This window comes from Gossypium arboreum, chromosome 10, assembly GCF_025698485.1.
Source record: "Gossypium arboreum isolate Shixiya-1 chromosome 10, ASM2569848v2, whole genome shotgun sequence".
Classification (NCBI taxonomy): domain Eukaryota; kingdom Viridiplantae; phylum Streptophyta; class Magnoliopsida; order Malvales; family Malvaceae; genus Gossypium; species Gossypium arboreum.
This window is the reverse complement of record NC_069079.1, coordinates 92,263,353-92,283,495: the sequence shown is the minus strand read 5'-3', so window position 1 is coordinate 92,283,495 and position 20,143 is coordinate 92,263,353. Positions and strand designations below refer to the sequence as shown.

Genomic DNA, 20,143 nt, shown 5'->3' with positions numbered 1-20,143 from the left:
ATGATGTGACTGGACTGGAATGGAAGTGTTGGGCAATGATCAGCCCTTGGAATGGCTAAATATGATCATATGTGGACCTATGTATGACAAAACTCTAGTTGGTCCATGGAAACCACGAAATAGGTAAGGTTTACCTTGAAAACAGATGCTGACAGCAGCAGTGGTGTGGATTTGAAAAATCACTAAAAATTTTAGGAATGGAATTAAATAGTGAATAAATTATGTAAATGAATCTTGATGAATCTACTTTCATATGGAAGAAACGAAACGGTCATATGAGTTATATGTTAAGAAATATTAAAGTTCTCGTGAAACAGGGCCAGAACGGTTTCTGGATCCCCTGTTCCGACTTTGGAAATTCATTATAAATTAACCAGAGATAGTTAGGAGTCATGCCATATATGTATAGATTCCTCTCTGAGTCTAGTTTCTATAGAAACAAACAGCATCAGTATTGAAGCCCTGTACAGGGAGATATCCAATTCGTAATGCGTGAAGGTCAGTGTAGTCGAACCCTGGATTAGGGGAGATTTTAACTAATAAACTGTACTAATTGGCCCAACCAAAAATTCTAGAAAAAAATATGTTGAGGGACTTATGAGTCTAGTTTCAGGGAAAAATTACGAAACTGATTTTCGAGCTTTAAAACTCAAGATATGATTTTTAAGGCAACAGTGATGCAGTAACCAGCTAGTCTGGAAAATTTTTTTTATGGACTGTGAAAACAATTAAGTTAAGTCTGTGTGCACCTTGTGTTCGACTCCGGTAACGGACTCGGGTACGGGGTGTTACACGACACTTAAGAGAAAGGAATAGACTATGATGAAACATATGCTTCCGTAGCTAAAATGGAAGCCATTATGATGCTTTTAGCTTTTGTATGCTTTAATGATTTCAAATTATTTCAAATGGATGTCAAAAGTGCCTTTTTAATTGGTTTTATTAATGAAGAAGTGTATGTTGAACAACCATCTAGTTTTGAAGATCCAAAATTTCCAAACCATGTTTTTAAACTTTCAAAAGCTTTATATGGTTTGAAACAAGCTCCTAGAGTTTGGTATGAAAGACTTTCAAATTTTCTTGTTGAAAAATATTTTTCTAAAGGGAAGGTTGACACAACACTTTTTATTAAGAGAAAAGGAAAATATTTATTAGTAGTGCAAATTTATGTTGATGATATTATTTTTGGTGCTACTATTGAAACTCTTTGTGAGGATTTTTCAAAGCTAATGCAAGGTGAATTTGAGATGAGCATGATGGGAGAACTCACATTCTTTTTGGGACTCCAAACCAAGCAAATGAAGGATGGAATCTTCATCAGTCAAGCTAATTACACAATGGATATGCTCAAGAAGTTTGGGATGGACAATCTCAAACCACAAGCAACACCCATGAGCTCTTCTACAAAACTTGACAAAGATGAAGAAGGTAAATATGTAGGTATAAAACTATATAGGTCAATGATTGGTTATTTACTTTATTTTACCACAAGTAGACTCGACATTATGTTTAGTGTTTTCTTGTATGCTAGATATCAATCTTGTCCTAAGGAATCTCATTTGCAAGCCATTAAGAGGATTTTTAGGTACCATAGAAACACTCCTAATTTAGGACTTTAGTATCCTAGAGATTCATCCTTTAGTTTGCATGTTTTCTCGGATGGGGATTTTTGCGGTTACAAACTAGATGGGAAGAGCACATCCGGTGCTTGTCAATTCTTAGGAAACATGTTAATTTCATGGTTTTCAAAAAAATAAAATAGTGTTGCGTTGTCCACCACTAAAGCAGAATACATTTTCGTTGATAGTTGTTGTGCTCAAGTTTTATGGATGAAATAACAACTTAAGGACTATGAAATTGACATAGATACCATTCCTATCAAGTGTGACATGACTAGTGCTATTTGTTTCACTAAGAATCCCGTCCAACATTCTAAAACTAAGCATACTGAAATAAGACATCATTTCATTAGAGATCATGTCCAAAGAGGTGATGTAGTTCTAGAGCATGTAAACAATTTGCATCAACTAGCTGATATTTTTACAAAACCTTTAGACAAGGAAATATTTTGGAAGGTTATGAGAGAACTAGGTTTGACCACTTTACCTTAACTTTGTGTTGAATCTTTTCTATGCACTTTGAATGATTTTTTTTAAACTTATATATTTTTTATGTATTGAAAATACATGCTTATATGATTTTCATGGCTCTTATATGCAAAAAGATAAGGGAATTTAAAGTGTTTGATAAATCTATTTCAACCTTATTTGTCTAGCATGATTTATTTTTGATGCTATTGATCTTGGTAGAATGAACTTTTTTTAATTAACTTAGTCAAATTTTTTTTGAATAAAAGTGTTATGATCTATGAATCATATGCATCACACTTATTCTCTACATTTTCATGCATATGAAATTCATTAGAATTCATCTAATAGTCATTTTAGGACCTTTAGAATACTTTAGGACTTAAAGATTGAGTTTTGGAAAATTTTTACACTTGGAAAACAAATTCGTGATTTGGTATCGATACCATTTTAAAATTATCGATATATTTATAAAATTATCAATACCCTCTTAAAAAATATCGATACCTATCGGGTTTTAAGAGTACATGCACTAAGGGTTTCAAAATAGTCTCCAAACCTTAATTTTTTTTACTCTATCCAAAAACCCTTTCTTCTAAACCTAATTTTTTTTCAAACATCTTTGTTTTTTTATGAAATCTTGACTCCAAAATGACTTCTAACTCTATTTCATCAAGATTTCCTCAACATTGCTTCAGGTTTTATTTTGAAGTAAAGCCTAAACTTTTCCTATTTTAAGATTTTATGAAATGTTGGTTAAAATATTGAATTTGATGAGTTTTTGGGTTGATTTAGACTCTATAAATTGTGTTTTATTGCAGGGGGTTGCTTATTTCTAACAATTTTCTCAAAAATTTGTTTCAAACCTTCTGCCCACCAAGTGTTTGACGAAATTCCTTAACGAAATTTTTTACAGTCTAAGTGTGTTTTTAGTGTTTTTTTCCTTTACCATGACCCCCAAGAAGTGTATTAGAACCGATGGCTTCTCTTCAAATCCCTCTAGCTCAATCATCATTTAATAAGTGTTTTCGTTCCAAATCGGAATGAGAACGATTCAATAAGAATTTTGCATCTAAACAAGTCTAGAAGTCTAGGAATCCAGATTTTGCCATGTTAGAATGTATCAATTTTTCTTATCTTCCAATTTTTCGTAGTTAGGGTTGGATTGATTTCTTACAAATTTCCTTGCCAACTTACATTAATCTTGTTTGAGCTTTTTATTCAAATGCCAAACTCGAACATGATGAGTCCGACGATACCATCATTGCTATAATATCTTTTTTAATGAACACCCCAATCATCTTACTTTAGATGATTTTGGAAATTTTCTTCATTTCCCTTCTGAAGGTATCTAACAGCCCGTTTTTAGTCAAATCAGAACAGTGATTTCAGGACCACAAATTCAAAGTCGAAATAATTATTTTATTATTTTAATGTTTACAGTATGATTAAATGATTGTGTGAACATTTCGTTAAGAAATTTTAATGTTTGAATGCTTAATTTGATAAAAAGGACTAAATTGTGTAAAGTGCAAAAGTGATGTTCTAATAGATAGAAGTATTAAATGGCTATGAAATTAAAAAGTGGAGGTCCTTATGTTGTAATTAGACCACTAATAGCATGAGTGTACATTTATGTACATGGTTTAAGTAATTTTAATGGTTTAATAACAAGGTTAAAAAGGTAAATTAGTGCAATAATAAGTAAAATAATAAAATAACCAAAGCTATCATCTTTCTTCTCTAATTCTTCCACCGAAAATTGAAAGTTGAAGAATCCATGGGAGTTTTTTAGGGTTCGGCCATTACGTTGCTTAATTGGTGAGTGAATTTCGTCTCGTTTTTATTGATTTCTATGTTTTTGAGATCGTTACAACTTACTCTAGCTAGCCCAATGACTATTTTGCAAAATTGTTAAAGGTTTAGAGTTTTTAAATTGATGAATGTTGATTTATTTTGATGTTTAATGGTAAAAAATGCATGGTTGTTGTTAGATAAACAACATTTGTTAAGTGATTTCTAGTAAAATGTCCAAATAGGGATTAATTTGTGAAATGTGTAAATTTTGTGGTTAAATTGTGAAATAAATGAAAAATATGGACTGCTAGGGACCTAATTGAAATTTGGCTAGCACGGGTTTTGATTGAATTGCATGAATTTGTAATTTTATGAAATAAGGACTAAATTGCAAAAATGTGAAATGTTAGGGACAAAAATATAAAAGTGCCTTAATGTGTGTTTTGGTTTAAATTGAATAGAGAGGTAATTAAATAAACTAAATTTGATATTATAACTTAGATCGGGGAAAGAATAAGGTTTTGGATTAATCAACTTGTTTTGTTGTTTTTGCATTCGAGGTAAGTTCATATGTGTTAAACATTATTATACTTGTGTTTTAAAGCTTTGATATTGCCTAAATTGTAAATACAATACTACGGACATATTCGATGACAATTTGGCAAGTGAGAATCCCGGTTGAACCTTAGGAATAGATTAGGATACGAATGACATGTCATTAGGGGTTATGTGATTTGGATCTGGTCTATACATCCTACCAGTGGCTGAGTTATCCAGCATGTGTTGTGGATACTCGTCAGCTTATGTGAGTAGCACTATGTAGTTATGTCATGACTGTCAGCTTGTGTGAGCAGACTCGTTGATAGCTCGAGAGTGAGCATTATTGAGATATGATATCGAGATAGCTTCAGCTATGTATTGGCACTTCAGTGCAAGATTTATTGAGATAGCTTTGGCTATATATATTGGCACTTAGGGTGAGAGGTTCCCGAGTATCTTGTATTATTCCAAATGGTTCAACGGGTATATTGAAGATATGAAATGGTGAGAATAGATACGTATCAGAACAGGTATGTACAGAAACTATATTGCATCGAACATATGAAAGAAGTGAGCTCATGGTTATATAGATGATTGAATACATGTTAACATTATGGTTAATTATTTTGTGGTATGTTATATGCATATTTTGAATGGTAAATTAAATGGTGAGTTTTACTTATTATCTTCATATGAGCTTACTAAGCTTTATAGTTTACTGTAACACCCCCTAACCCCAAACCGTCGCAGGAACAGGGCTACGAGGCATTACCGGATATATCAGACAACTTATGGATATTTTACAATTATTATAACATTCATAATATTAATCCAAATTAACTAATAACTTCATTCATTTTTCATTCCAACTTATACCAAATTATATAATATAATATTTACTATTTTATCAAACTAATAACAAAATGTGGTATACCATTCTTATAACCAACTTTACAAGTATATCTGTATAACTTATACAACACCTAGTACATGCCACTTTCAATTAAGAAAGAAAACATCACCAAAAATCTTTTCGCTGAAGTCGGGATCACTCGGATGCTTTGGACCAGGACACTAGATCGCTATTAACTGCGCACGGAATCAATCAATGCAATGAGTATTTCATACTCAAGTGGTATTACCATAATTCAAATTGCAATAGCAATTAAAAAAAATATAAGAACTCAACATCAAATAACAATTCTTTTTTTTAAGTTATCATTAAATAACAATAAATAAACAATCTTTAGCTATTATTCAATTTTAGTTACAAATCACATTTACGTGTTTTAATCACCACAATCATTTTAAATCCATGCATTTCATTTCCAATCTAAATTTTCAGTCCACAATTTTAATTTCTTTCATATTTACTAGTACAGTCGATCAAATTCATTTGAACTTCTCATTTCAATTATTCACCCTATTAACATTTCAGACTTTAACGGATACACGGATTCCAACCCAAACACACCAGTACGGCACATTGTGCCTAAAACGGCACATAGTACCTGATCAGTATACGACACATAAAGTGCCTAAAACGACACACGAGGTGCCTGATACGACACACGAGGTGCCTGATACGACACACGAGGTGCCTGAAATACGACACATAAAGTGCCTGATCGATAAAGCCGGCAAATCCCGTACACTTCCATATCCTATGGCATGCCAATTATATCCGACTCAGCCCGACTAGTTAATAGGGTATTTCAATTCTCAATTCACTTTCATTTCCATTCCAAGATTACTTTTCAATTAAAATTTTCACATTCAAATCAATTTACAATTCAATTATACATACACATTCACCATTCAATTCAATTCTCATTCAACTCAAATATCAATACTTACCTTATAATTCACTTATTAAATATAGAATTGATATAAAGCATTTAATAAAAAGTAATTTGAAGTATAGTAATACAAACCGTGAATTTCTCGTTTTAATCCTCGATAGCTTTCTCCTTTCCTTTGTGCGCCGATGTCTTGGGTTCTTTGTTAACTACGAAAATAATAATAATTTATAATCATCAATATAACACAATTCAATTTAATCCATGAGCCTAAACATGCAAATTTAACCATTTTTAATGTATATATATAATTTCACCATTAAGCTGTCTACTTGAGTCATTGTTACTAAATTATTTATATCTTGAGCTACGAAACTCCAAATTAATATCCATAAATTTTCCTTAAAACTAGACTCATATATCTTCTCACCATATGATTTTAAGAATTTTTGGTCTAGCCAATTAGTACAGTTTATTCATTAATACTCCCCTGATATTTCATTTGACAATTCTGACCTCTCTCTACTAAAAATAAATTATCTCATTGTACAGAACTCGAATAAGGTTCTTGTTTACTTATTTTGAAACTAGATTCATTAAGGAGTTCAGAAATATAAATTACACTCCATAATAATTTTTTTACAATTTATAATGATTTTCCAAAGTTAAAACAGGGCATCTCAAAATCACCCCGAACCAGTCTTACAAAATTTCAAATATCTCTTGATTCATCAATTCATTGCTTACACTATTTATACTATAAGAAACTAGACTCAATAAGATTTAATTACATATTTTGTTCATCCTCTAGTTCAATTTATACAATTTTTGGTGATTTTTCAAACTTAGACTACTGCTGCTGTCCAAAACAGTCTTAGTACAAAATGTTGATTTACTTTAATTTCAATTTAATCCTAACTAAATTCACTTACTTTTCTATCTTAATTCATACTTTATTTCTATTCAAATTTTGTCCAAACTCATACTTAACTATTAAATTTTCAGCATATTTTCATAATTTCGAATTTATTTCCATTTAATCCCTAAAACTCAAAACTTATAGCTTAGTTTACGATTCAATCCTTTATTCAATTCCAATCAAAATTTCTATCAAATAAACCCTCAATTCCATCATTTTGTTCATCATGAACTTTGTTTAAAAACTTAAAAACTTCTAACTTAATTCTATCAAAACCTTGTTTTAATACTTTTAGAACATCAAAATTAAGAGAAAAGGACATGATTGAACTTACCAATTAAACTCCAAGCTTCAAAAACCCTATTTCCCCTTTTCTCTCTTTTATTTTCTTCTTTCCTTCCCGTGCTCGAATGCTTTCTGTTCTCTTTTCTCTATTCTTTTTGTTTCTTTTCTTTATTCTGTTTCTTTTATTCACTTTAGTTACTAATAATATATAATAATAATTTATTTATTATTTATTTTTTTACCATCCACTTGTCAAAATTATACTATATAACCAAGTAAAAATCTTAGATTTTTACTCCTTTGCCGCCTCATCTTCCCAAATAGGCTTAATTCCCTATTTGGTCCTTATTATTTCCTACTAATTTATAATTAAACTTTTACTCCTTATTCAATTTAGTCATTTTTACTAATTACTCTAAATTAAGCTAAATTCACCTAATTTAAACCTAATTAAACACATCGCTAAACTCATAAATATTTCTAGTAATTATTTCGAACTCGATTTACTAAGACAGAGGCCTGTTAATGTACTTTTCCGGTGCCCGTGAATTTTGGGTCATTACATTTACTTTGTTTATTTTTCGTGTTTTAAAGTGAAATCAAAGCTAGCTCAGATTCGGGATTGTTGGAGACTCATCACACTATCCTACTATCACTTTGGTACTTTTGAACTTAAGTATTTTGAGTATATGGCATGTATAGAAGTTTGATCATTTTGATATATGGGTTGGTAATGACTTTGGTCATTTGAAATGTCTTGTAAATGTTAAATTTTTTTGGTTTTGTATATAGCCATGAAAGTTGACTTAACTTGGTTGGTTTGGTTGTGTATATATTTGTGCATATGGTTCTTATTATGTGCTTGATTATGGATATCTGATGTTAGTTGGTATTTGGTAATTATGGGTACTAAATGGTTGAGAAATGAATTTGGTATGTTTATGATATTAGACTAAATAATGCAAAATTGGAATTGTTTATATTGATGATTTGAGATTAGGAATTTTGGTATGAAATTGAATGGTATATTGTTGTATTGGTGTGTTTTGAATTGGTTGGTATTGAAATGGTATGAATTATGTTTGGTTGTGGTAATTAGAATGCCTATTTTTATGCCATGAATTGTGCCAATTGAGTTTGGTGTAAGTGCATGCAAATTGGGTGGCAAAATAGCTCGGTAAATAGTTGATATTTGTCCACACGGGCAAAGACACGAGTGTGTGTCTCAACTGTGTATGACACACGATTATGTTACATAGCCATGTGTCCCCTGATGTTGAATTAAAAATCAAGTCAATATGCTCTACACGGTCTAGCACACGGGCGTGTATGGCATTTTTAGGGCACATAGGCTAGTCACACGGGCGTGTGTGTTGGCTATGTGACCCAAGTCAGAGAGTTACATGGGGTCGGACTTGGGCTGGGACACGGCCATGTGATCCCATTTCGAATGTCCACACGGCCTGTGACACGGGCGTGTCTTTGGCCGTGTGAGACATACGGCCGGGCAATACGGGCATGTGTCCCCTATAGTTTGAAAAATTTTCTAAGCCTCGTAAAAATCTCTTGAGTTATCGGTTTAGTCCCGAACTAACCCAAATGCATGTTTTGGGCCTCGTAGGCTTGTAATAGGGACAATTTGGTTGAATTTGAATAATGTTTAATTGAAATTTGAAAATGTATGTGAAATGAATGTTTAATTTATTATAAGTTCACTAATGCTTCGTAACCCTATTTCGGCGTTGAATACAGGTGAGGGGTGTTACAAGGTAAATCCAATGAAAAAGGAGCCTACAACTCTGCTCTTTATATTGAGTCTAGACATGCATCCGAACTCAATCTCCATGACCATGTTCTCCATCTTATCATTACTTAGAATTTTTATCTTATCATTACTTAGAATTTTTGTCCTATAAAAAAACATGAAATGCTTCGCTCCATCGATTATTGGTGGATTGATCCCATTCAATCTGATAGGTGTCCTGACCTCACTCTTATAATTTTCAATGACATAACTAAGGGCATTGAGAAGGCAATGTCTACAAACATCACCCTTCCCTATGGAACTTTTTTATCATACATTTTTAAGCAACTAGGAATCAACACAAATGGAGACACCCCTATTACTTCAAATCAACCTATTAGTTATGGAGACCTTCACCATTCTAGTTACCATTTCGATGCTAACTCCGGCAAATGGATAAAGAATGGACTACCAGTAGCACATGAAAACGACGATGCCAAAGGCGCTTCTGAGGATGTTTCAACATCGGAGCATGTTCCTTCTCTCTAGTATGTTCCTCCATCGGTTGTTCCATCTAAGGCTACCCATTCTTCTTTCGACGTCAATGTTGTCATCCTTGGTGCTCTTCACTTTTTGAGTAATGATCTTTAGGGATTTAGAGATGAGTTTAACATTAGGATTTCATCGTTAAAAATGCAAATGGCATCACCTGTAACTCATTATCCTTCAACCCTTCCATTTTCTCCTAGTAATGACTATTAGTATAGTGATTGCATCTTTATGATATTTTTCATGACATTTGCACTTTTAGTTTATTTATTTCCTATAACTATGGGATATTGAACCTTAATGCTTAATTGATATTTTAAGATACTTTGATGATTACTTTGCAAATGTTAGTTCACCTATTCTTTATTTTTTTAACTTCTATTCTTGAACTATTTTTTTCTTCTAAGCTTTATTTGATTTTTGTAATTTTGTATATAACAAAAATGAGGAGGAAACAAAGGTAAATTGTTAATATTGATTAATTAATGTTTGATATTTTGCTTAATTAATATTATGCAAATTATGTAAATTTAATTACCATTCTTTTCTAAGTAAAATGAATGTCAAATTTTTCATAAAATTCTACTAAGCCTTAAATTGAAAATGACTTTTCTAAATGGGAGCAATTTATTTAAAAACAAATTTATTAAATGTTTTGTTATATAAAAAAAGTGAGATTATTATACCAAGATTTATTTGATAACATGTTTGATATAACAAATTAAAATGTTTTTGAATAAAAGTTAAAGTTGAACAAAACTGGCAAAAATTGTATCTTCAAATGAAGTCCAAGAGATAAAATTTTGAACCTATTACTTTGAACTCTTAGAAAAAAATTTGAATCAGCATTTAAATCAAGTTAAAATGGTTTCAATCAAGTTAAAATTTTTCAATCAAAGTTAAATTATTTTTAAAATAAGTCAGTATAACTCCAGGCCATAAAGTATCAAGTATTGATAGTTTCCAAAATATCGATACCCCACCAAAAATCAGTACCAAATTGACATTTTGTTTCTCAAACAATTCAGCTAAGTATCAATCCAGTATCGATATTTTTTATATGGTATTGATAAAAGTCCATTGGTATCGATATCTTTAGCTCTAATCGTCATTGAATTTTGCATTTAGGGTGCATTTGTTTGGCAATAAAATGGTTTTCAAAAAATATTTCCATTGTTTTAGGGTGTTTGTTTGGTAGAAAATAAATTCCTATAGGAAAACATTCTCCAAAACACGAGTAAATCTAATGCTTTCATTTTGGAAAGTGTCTTACCGATTTTATTCCTATAAGACATTTTCCTTTCTCTTCAGTCTCATCATAATGATTAAATAATCGTTCTCCCTTCCTCTATGTCCATCAACCTTCGCCTCTCCTCTTCACCTCTGTCCATTGCCTCACCTCTTCATTTCTTCCTCACCATCTCTGTTGGTCGACCATCGTCCTTACCAATTCTACATTTTGAAGAAACCCTAAAAATTTGGCTTTTCAGTCCTATCAATGTCTATCACTATCTTCTCGTTAAGGTTGCTTCATTCAAAATGGGCTTGTTTAATTTTTAAGTGAATTTACTGAATTTTAGAAAAGCTATAAAAAACCCATCTGGTTATTTTTTTTAATTGAAGAGGAATTTCAGAACAATTTTACTATAAATTAATTTGTAATTTTATTATTTTAAAGAGATTAAATTAAAATTTTTCATTTTTAACGGATAAGGCCCTTGCCAAACCCCCAAACATCGGCTTTGTCCCTAATATATATAAATATAATACAAATTAAATATTCAACAGTATTTAATCTATTTTTTACAATTTTATATGTTACAGATTGGACTAAAAGAGTTAATATTCAATATTGATTCATAATGCGTATGAATATGAACCAAAGAATACTTTCATTACCTAAAGACATCCCTTTGTTGGACGTGTCTACGCCTTTTGTTACTTTTTTGAGATTATATAAAAATGGTTAAATTTTAATTTGGGTCTTTTAATATCTCCAAGTTTGAGATTTAATATTTATATTTTAATTTTTTACATAATTTGATTTCTCAACTTTTATAATGTCATTAGTTAATTTAAATGTTTTATTTTAATTAATACCAATGCTATTTAAAAAAATTAATACCGTTAAAATTTCCTATCAAATTCAAATATATTATAATGTCATCTGTTACATAATTATCAAGTTAGATTTTTTTTTAATTTCAAAATCTCACACCATTAAATTTAATAGAAATTTTAAATTCAATTTGAATTTTTAAATTAAAAATGAAGACAAAAATATATGAAGTAAAATTTAAATTTACAAAAAAAGTATTGGAAATATTTTAAAATTCAAATTTGAAAACTATACTAATTATATTAATATTATATGCTATTTCATACTAATATAATGTAAAACACTTAATACCGATTAAACTGATTTCTTTTTGTTTTCTAATCTTATTTTACAGTTAATGTGATGATCAACTATATCACAAACCATACTACAACCTTGACTTAAACACCTTAAATAGGTCTAATTCCAAATTTCATCTCTCGACTTTACAAAACTAAGAAATTAGCCCTTACATTTTAATATAAATTAAAATTTCTTTACTAAGATTAAAAAATAATCCCTCTCCCTTAGTTTGTAAGAATTTGGTCCTCATATTTTATGAAAATTGATAAATTAATCCACTTGTTCTCAAACAAGTAAACTTAAACTACTGTTTCTGCTAATTAACTTCTCAATTCTCGTAAGTACGAGAACCAAATCCTGACAAATTAAAATAAAATGCTAATTTTAATTTTTCTAAAGTTGAGGGATGAATTCAAAATTAAACCTGAAATTATATACCATAAAAGTTTTTCCCTAAAATTTCCTTTAAAAATCCCCGACCCATTCAACCACATCTCTCTTCATACGTCCCCGCCGCCGCCTCCTCCTTCTTCAGTCCCTGGTTCAAGCTCTCTCTTGACGCGACCAGGAAATCGAATAACGTAATTTTTGAATCCCTAAATTATCTCGAAGATTTCTACTTCTATCGTGAGATTTTGAGTTAATAGCTTTCTGCCTCTGCATCACTTCAATATATTTGATTTTCTGTTTTCGGTCCTACTGCTTGTTACTCTTTGTGTCTTACTTTATTGAGGAGGTTTTTTAAAGCCATCTGTTTAGCACCGTGTTACGCTGCCTTATGCGGCCGCGATCCGCTGTTATTGATGTGAAATTTATTCACACCGCTATTGAGGTCTTTAGTAGTGGTGGATGGTGCCGCCTCGACATGGCTAATTCAACGCAATCTGACCTTGGAAATAGGGTTTGAAACTTAGTGAATTTACTTTTTTTAATAAGTAATTTTGATTCACTTGGGTAAAATAATTAGGTCGAATTTCTTTATTAGGGTTTTTTATGTCTCGTCTATGCTTGATAATTTCTGATGAATAAACTTGAAAACCTGATGAATTGAATGTACGGAAGTATCATATGCTGCAGTTTATACATGATTCTCTTTTCATGCTATTGCCAACTTATGCAATTTAAGATTGTGATGCCCCCTTAAATTTTGCTAATTAGTCTCGTTATGAAATGATTTCTGATATTGTCAATGTTATTTTCTGTTCAGGAAATTGTGTTTTGTTAGTTAATTTAAGAAGAATGAGATTAGAGAAGTGCTGGTTTTGTTCCTCCACTGTATATCCGGGGCATGGTATTCAATTTGTTCGCAACGACGCCAAGGTAGGAGTTTCTTTCTTACTTTTACATGTATTCAGAGGTTATATTACTTTATTCCTCTTAAAGGTTCTTTGCTTTTGTTTGTTTCTATTTAGTTCTTATCCATATTGGCTTATCATGCTACACATTTGGTTTGATTCTATGGAGTTGGCCTTTGGTTTGTCGGGCCTTGATGTCTTTCTCATCCATTTTTTAGTTACTCTCATTGCAGTATTTTTCTTTTTTGTTGCATTTCTCTATGTAGTGGCCTAAAATTTGATACTTAGTATATGTGTTTATGCATGGCGGTGTTGAGATACATGCAGTTTTCAGCAACATTTATGCCAGATTGAAGGCATCAATTAAAATAATGTATAGTACTATGTTCCCTACATGTCATTCGTGCTGTTTGCATTGATTTTAATTTCTGATGGTCCAAACTTTTGCAGATTTTCCGTTTCTGTAGATCGAAATGCCACAAGAACTTCAAGATGAAGAGGAATCCCCGTAAAGTAAAATGGACCAAGGCCTATAGGCGTTTGCATGGAAAGGACATGACACAGGTGATAGACCTAAGGCATTGATTTTGGGCTTTTTATTGCATTAATACAATGCTTATACCAAAACACTGCTTGATTTCTATTTCTTTTCTTTTTTGCACCAGGATTCAACATTTGAGTTTGAGAGAAAACGTAATAGGCCGGAGAGATATGATAGAAACCTTGCAGAGAATACTCTGAAGGCTATTAAAAAGATTGATAAAATCAGATCAGACAGGGCATCTGACCACATCAAAAACAGGTTGGTTTGTGGTGCTTTCATTTCCCATTGAAAGATATTATAACATGCACTTTGGTAAATAATAACCCTTCCATTTTTAAATCTTTTTCCAGGCTTAAGACAGGCAAAGTCCAGAGGCAGAAAGAAGCAAGGAAGCAATTGGAGCAGGGCATTCACTTGGTCAAAGCTCCGCTCGCACTTGCACAAGATTCATCACTTCGTCTTCCAAAAATCAAAGTCAATGTATCCCAAGCACAGACAGAAGAGAATCAGCCCATGGAAGAGTGAAATTGGTTCTGCTGTTCCTCGGCTTGGTATTTTTGTCCAGCAAAATCTTATGCATGCAACTCGTGGCTTAAGTTATCAAGAGGTTTTTTATGTTGTGTCTAGCGGTCCAGAATTTTGATTAGCATGTTCGAATGTTATTGTTTTGAGTAGCATATTTTGTAGTACTAATTATGGAAAAGTCATTATAAACGGATTGTTATTGTTTTGAGTAGCATATTTTGTAGTAACTAATTATGGAAAAGTCATTATAAACGGATTGTTATCTTTGTTTTTCCCTTTTAAATGTGGTGTTGGATATCTAGACTGATCGTCTTCCTCCAATATAAGTGTTTGTCTGGGGTTTGGACTTCGGTGTTAATTTTTGTAGTCCTATGCATTACTCCCTTTCACTGATACTGGTCTTGGAAAGTAGTAACAACAGATTCGAGTGATGAAAGTGTTGTTGAGTCAGGAGGGGCCATACTTGGCATAACATAGAGAGTAATTCGTGTTCAAAGGGAAGTTCCTCAATGTGAGGTTTTATAAACCATTATATTCTGAGCTTGGGTAAATTATAGTTTTTGGTCACTAAACTATAAAAATTTGTAATTTTGTCACCAACGTTTTCAATTGTTTTTGTTTTTAGTCATTTTCCGCTAAATTGTTAATATAATTATTCACGTGGTCTTTTATAATAGGCATTGTTATAGAATATGACTTGGAATTGGACCTCTAGCCGACACCCTCGTGATCTCACGAGGTAGACATGAATGTGTATTGAGGTGAGAGGTCAGCCCCTTGCAAGGAAGACATGTGCGAGGGAAGACACGTGAGTGCATATGATGATACTTAGGTGCGAATTCTATTAGACATGTATATGATACATGTTAAATAGGGTTTAGCTAGGAGGTTGATAAGGGTCTTGGACGCTTAAAATAATTTTTTTTATTTAAACTTTTAAAATTTTTTATTAATAAAGATAAAATTATATTTTAGCCCCTTAAAAATGATAAAATTTTAATTAATTTTTTAAAAATTATAAAGATATAGGCTATTAAAATGGTGAAATTGTAATTTTTTTCTATCATAAAAACTATTTAATCTGTCCCCTAACAAAATTTTCTAGCTTCTCCCTTAGTGTCAAACTTAAAGGCTGAGTTATATGTATGGCATCTAGCTATCTTCCAAACATGTCGAATCAAGGATCTGTCTTCTAAAAAAATAAAAAATCATCTCCAAGTGAGGGAGGTAGAAATAAATCGGAACAAGTATAATAGTATTTTTAGTTCTCAATATTTATATATTTTATCAATTTTGTCTTAATTCTAAATAATTCAATAAATTAAACCCAATTTGATTTCTGAACAGGTATTCATCATAAATAAGAAATATAAATATTTTAATACTAAAAATATATCGATTTGGTCAACATTTTGTGTTTCCCATATCCTCCTTCCTTTCTTCAATACAAGAATGAGGCTCTATAATAAATAATTGAAATTTTATGATTAAAATTGTTGTTTTTATATTAAAATCAACAAATTCTTCGGTACTGATTTTAAAAATGTATATTTAAATAGCAATTTAGAATTTATCAGGCTGATATGATCAAAGGAAGCAAGATTGAATAGTTAAATCACTTCCTTGAATATGTCTATACTTGCCCCCACCTGATACTTCCTCCACAGAAGTTTTGAGATGTTTTTAGTGGGTTTTGTTTACATGATAGTTTATAAATTCTAATAGAAATTAAACATAACGTGATAATTGGACCTGTCCAAAAGTGGAGTCTGGCCCGACCTGATTTGGGTTTAGGATTAAACAAAGATTTTTATACTTTTATCCGACTCAAATTTAATTTAAATAATAAAAAATATTTATAAATTAAAATTTAAGTTTAAAGGTATATAAAATAGAAAATAAAAATATATTTTTTTATTTTTTCAATAGTAAAACAGGTTTTTTAAGAGAATCAGCCAAAAAATGAGTTTGGACTTGATAAATATTTTGGAACTAAGATTCGGCTTAACCCCTAGACACCTTTAGTCATAATCATTGATTAAATATTAATAATGAAAACATGTCTTACAATTAGAGATTATTAGGGTGTGTTTGAGCACTACAAAGTAATTGGAAGATCATGAAATTCCCATCGAGGCTTGAGGACAGGCGGAAAAGGGACGAAGTTGAGTTTGTAAATTTTCTGAATCTATTTAAGTACCTTAATGTTAATTTTTCCTTATTGGATTTAATTGAAAAAAATTCCTAAGTATGCCAAGTTTTTAAAAGAAATTATGTCTAGGTATAGGAAATTAAAGAAAGGTAATACCTACTACAGTGCCATAAACACTAAGAAAATATCCCCAAAATTAAAAGATTGGGGTAGTTTTACAATTCTCATAGAGATAGGGGATATGAATTTTGGTAAGACCCTATGCAATTTAGGGGTCAGTATTGATTTAATGCCACTATCCACCGATAGAAAACTCGGATTAAGGAAGCTGGAAGTACGTCGATAACACTATGATTGGCTGATAGGTATTTGGTACACCCAAAAAGTGTAATAGAAGATGTATTGGTCAAGGTGAGGCAATTTACTGTTCCAATAGATTTTGTTGTCCTCGACTTTGCGGAAGATCATGAGATTCCCATTTGAAGTGGAAGTATTTAAATGTGGTAATCCCTCCAAGTATGAGGAATCCGAAGGTTACTTAGGGGATAACTATAATTTATTATCTTTTCGAACCACTAGCAGCCTTGATCGAAGGTATGCTTGTAGTTCCATGTGTACAGGTACTCAGGATTGTTCGAAGGAGACAGGCAAGTTGAAGGACTCAGGTATGCTTGTAGTTCAATGAGAGGACTTAATGAGCTATCAGATTAATCTGTCAGCAACACTTAATAATTTTTTATCATTGAAGTTCATTAAATTTTGTAAAATTTGGATGCTTAATTTTCGTATTTTTGAACTCATTTTAGTTATTATGTAGGAGTAAGATATAGTAGGAGGCGAAGTATGTTTTTCATTGAGGTTATTCTATTAATATGAGTAGGTAAAAATTGAATATCTGTTAGTCCGTCACCCTGAGAAATGTAAACTTTTCAAAAACAGAGCTTGTGTTGGGGCATTGGGCCAGCAATGTCGCAACATTGTACTTCAAATTAAATTATGATTTTTCAGGGGAAATGTCGAGACATCGAACTCCAGTATCGCGGTTCAAAACAAAACCTGGAATTTCCAGGTATGAATCTCACGACAATGAGAATTGGTGTCGCGACATCAAGTCAGGTTCTACAACAAAAAACTGACCCAGTGATGCAACCCAACACTTAAACCCTAAAACCCATCGGTTTCTAAGCCAAAAACCTAGCTATAAAATATACTTAACCTTATTTAGCCCTTTAAAACATATTTTTAACTTGTAAACTCTCCCAAAACCCTCTCCCCAACGATTTTCCGTTGTGACTGTTGCCATTGTTTTTGTTTTTCTGCTGTAATTTCTTTTTGTTCTTGCTTTGTTTCTTCTCCTTTTGCAGGTACTAAAGCATTCAAGTTCCACAACAACGATCTTTCAGCATTCTCAAAGATATCGACAAACAATGTTAACGGTTCCAAACTTTATTTGTTAATATTTTTGGGATTGTTGTTAGATTTTTAGGTTAAGATTGCTTGGTTAGAAATTCGGTTGAATTGAGTATTTGGAAACATTTTAATATGGCATCAAATAAATCTGAGAAAAACTAAAAGCACAAAGCAATCAGTGGATTTCGATTACGAATGTCCTGCACATCAAGACGTTGAAAAATATTTTCTCAAAATCCAAGGTAAAACTTTTATACAAGAAAAGAGTTTTAACTCTATCAATAAGTTATATAAATTAACTCAATATCATTGATAGGGGCGAGCAAAACTCGATTCGATTAAAAAAAATTAAATTTCGAATTAATCGAATCAAGTTTTTCGATTTATTCGAGTCAACTCAAATAAGTAATTTAAGTTTTGAGTTCAAATCGAGTTAAATTTTAAAATTCGAATAACTCAAATAATTTGAATAAAATATTGGTGTAAATACCTTTTTTGGTCCATGTCAAGTATAAAAATAAACAAATTTGTCTCTCTAAAATTACAAAATAATTCAAAATAATTTTTAAAATTTAAAATAATTTTTAAAATTTAAAATATTTATAAAGATTCCAAATTTTACATTTTTAAAAAATTATAAAATTTCTAAAACAATATATAAAGAAAGTTTAAAAAATTAAAAATTTCTAGGATAATAACTTTGGAGACCTAAATAAGTTAAGTAATGATTCAAGTTTATCATATTAAAATATATTTTTTATTTTGCTTTGAAAAAGTTTTTAAATATATACGATTTCAAATTTATGTGCATTAACATGAAATTAATTATATTGTAACAAGATTTTAATTTGACATATTTAATTTTTAATTTAACTCGAATAATTTCACTCGATTCGGCTCAACTCAAATTTCATTTCACTTGACTCGATTCAAAAAAAATTCAAATCGAGTTAAGATGATAAAATAGGACTTGTCAACTTGATTAACTCAAAAACTTTTCACTCGATTCAATCAAACACTCACCCTTAATCACGGATGAACTGATTTTTGCTTAACCCCTAAAGAACCGACTGTCACCCCAGAAGTAAAGAGTTTTATTCTTGACTAAAATATAGAGAAAATTACCGGGAGACATCCATACACATGTGACGTTTAGGGGTAAAGAAGTCCTTGTCACTCCCAAGAAAATTTGCAAATATTATAAATTCCATATCAACTGGACGATTTTTTTTAAACTCTTGATTTAAATTTTTATACAAACATTGGTATGGACAATGTAATAAATTATTTGACTGAAGGGAGAGGCGAGTGGAAACATCAGCCCCATAATGTATCTCCCACTTTTGCTTAACTAGGCAATCATGTTTCCAATTGCAAAAATGTGGATTCAAATTTTATGTACTCGGATTTCTCCTGCTCTGAACGTATCTAATGTAAATGCTTTTCGAGTTGTGTTGCTTTATGTTATTTTGTAGAGAAAACATGCATGTATAGGGATGTGGATTTACCAATCCATGATCAATTGCATAAGTGGCTTGAAGGCTGGGATATTCTTCCCACATTTTGTGATGGCTCTGTGCAAGAAAGCCAAGGTTCCAATGCCTACTACTGACTGTCGCCAAACTTGTGAATTGGAAATACTGCAACAAAAAAAAAAAAAAGAAATTAAAACAATGGTATCTGTAAGTGTAACAACCCATTTTTAATAAAATCGAAACAGGGGTTTTGGGACCACAGATCCGAGTCCAGAAAGAAAAATTATTTTAATACTATTTTATGATTTACAGTATGATAATAATATTGTTTGAAAATTTTGTAAAAAAATTTATCGATTACATGTTTAATTTGATAAAGGACCAAATTGTACAAAGTGCAAAAGTTGAGTTCTAATAGCTAAAGGGATTAAATAGCTATAGAACTTTAAATTGGAGGTCCTTATATAGTAATTAGACCATTAATGAAAAGTTAGTAGATATTTTTGGATGATTCATCCATAAAAAATTAAAAAAAGGCTAATGACTAAATTGGAAATAAAAAAAGGTAATAAATTAATTAAATAACAAAATATCATCATTTATCATCATCTTTCCCAAATA

General features: G+C 31.1%; 2 protein-coding genes across 2 annotated transcripts; both read left to right on the top strand.

The window, feature by feature from the left end:
- The first annotated feature begins 12,561 nt into the window (after positions 1–12,561).
- On the top strand, positions 12,562–14,768 carry LOC108487341 (probable ribosome biogenesis protein RLP24). The gene is made up of 5 exons (XM_017791655.2): positions 12,562–12,702; positions 13,329–13,441; positions 13,867–13,980; positions 14,082–14,218; positions 14,311–14,768. Exons 2-5 carry the CDS (start codon positions 13,361–13,363, stop codon positions 14,483–14,485), a joined length of 507 nt encoding a protein of 168 aa, XP_017647144.1. The 5' UTR covers positions 12,562–12,702; positions 13,329–13,360; the 3' UTR covers positions 14,486–14,768.
- A 2,191-nt stretch (positions 14,769–16,959) lies between these two features.
- On the top strand, positions 16,960–18,218 carry LOC128281527 (uncharacterized). The gene is made up of 2 exons (XM_053019724.1): positions 16,960–17,302; positions 18,002–18,218. The coding sequence occupies exons 1-2, from the start codon at positions 17,104–17,106 to the stop codon at positions 18,121–18,123; spliced, it is 321 nt and encodes a 106-aa protein (XP_052875684.1). The 5' UTR covers positions 16,960–17,103; the 3' UTR covers positions 18,124–18,218.
- Positions 18,219–20,143: the final 1,925 nt, after the last annotated feature.

What these genes read in the sequence shown, in the direction of transcription:
- LOC108487341 (XM_017791655.2), top strand. Translation starts at nt 13,361, where the DNA reads ATGAGATTAGAGAAGTGCTGGTTTTGTTCCTCCACTGTATATCCGGGG. An exon ending in TTGTTCGCAACGACGCCAAG is followed by an intron (nt 13,442 to 13,866) that starts GTAGGAGTTTCT and finishes AAACTTTTGCAG; the next exon opens with ATTTTCCGTTTCTGTAGATC. An exon ending in ATGGAAAGGACATGACACAG is followed by an intron (nt 13,981 to 14,081) that starts GTGATAGACCTA and finishes TTTTTGCACCAG; the next exon opens with GATTCAACATTTGAGTTTGA.
- LOC128281527 (XM_053019724.1), top strand. Translation starts at nt 17,104, where the DNA reads ATGAGATTCCCATTTGAAGTGGAAGTATTTAAATGTGGTAATCCCTCC. An exon ending in AGGCAAGTTGAAGGACTCAG is followed by an intron (nt 17,303 to 18,001) that starts GTATGCTTGTAG and finishes CTCCTTTTGCAG; the next exon opens with GTACTAAAGCATTCAAGTTC.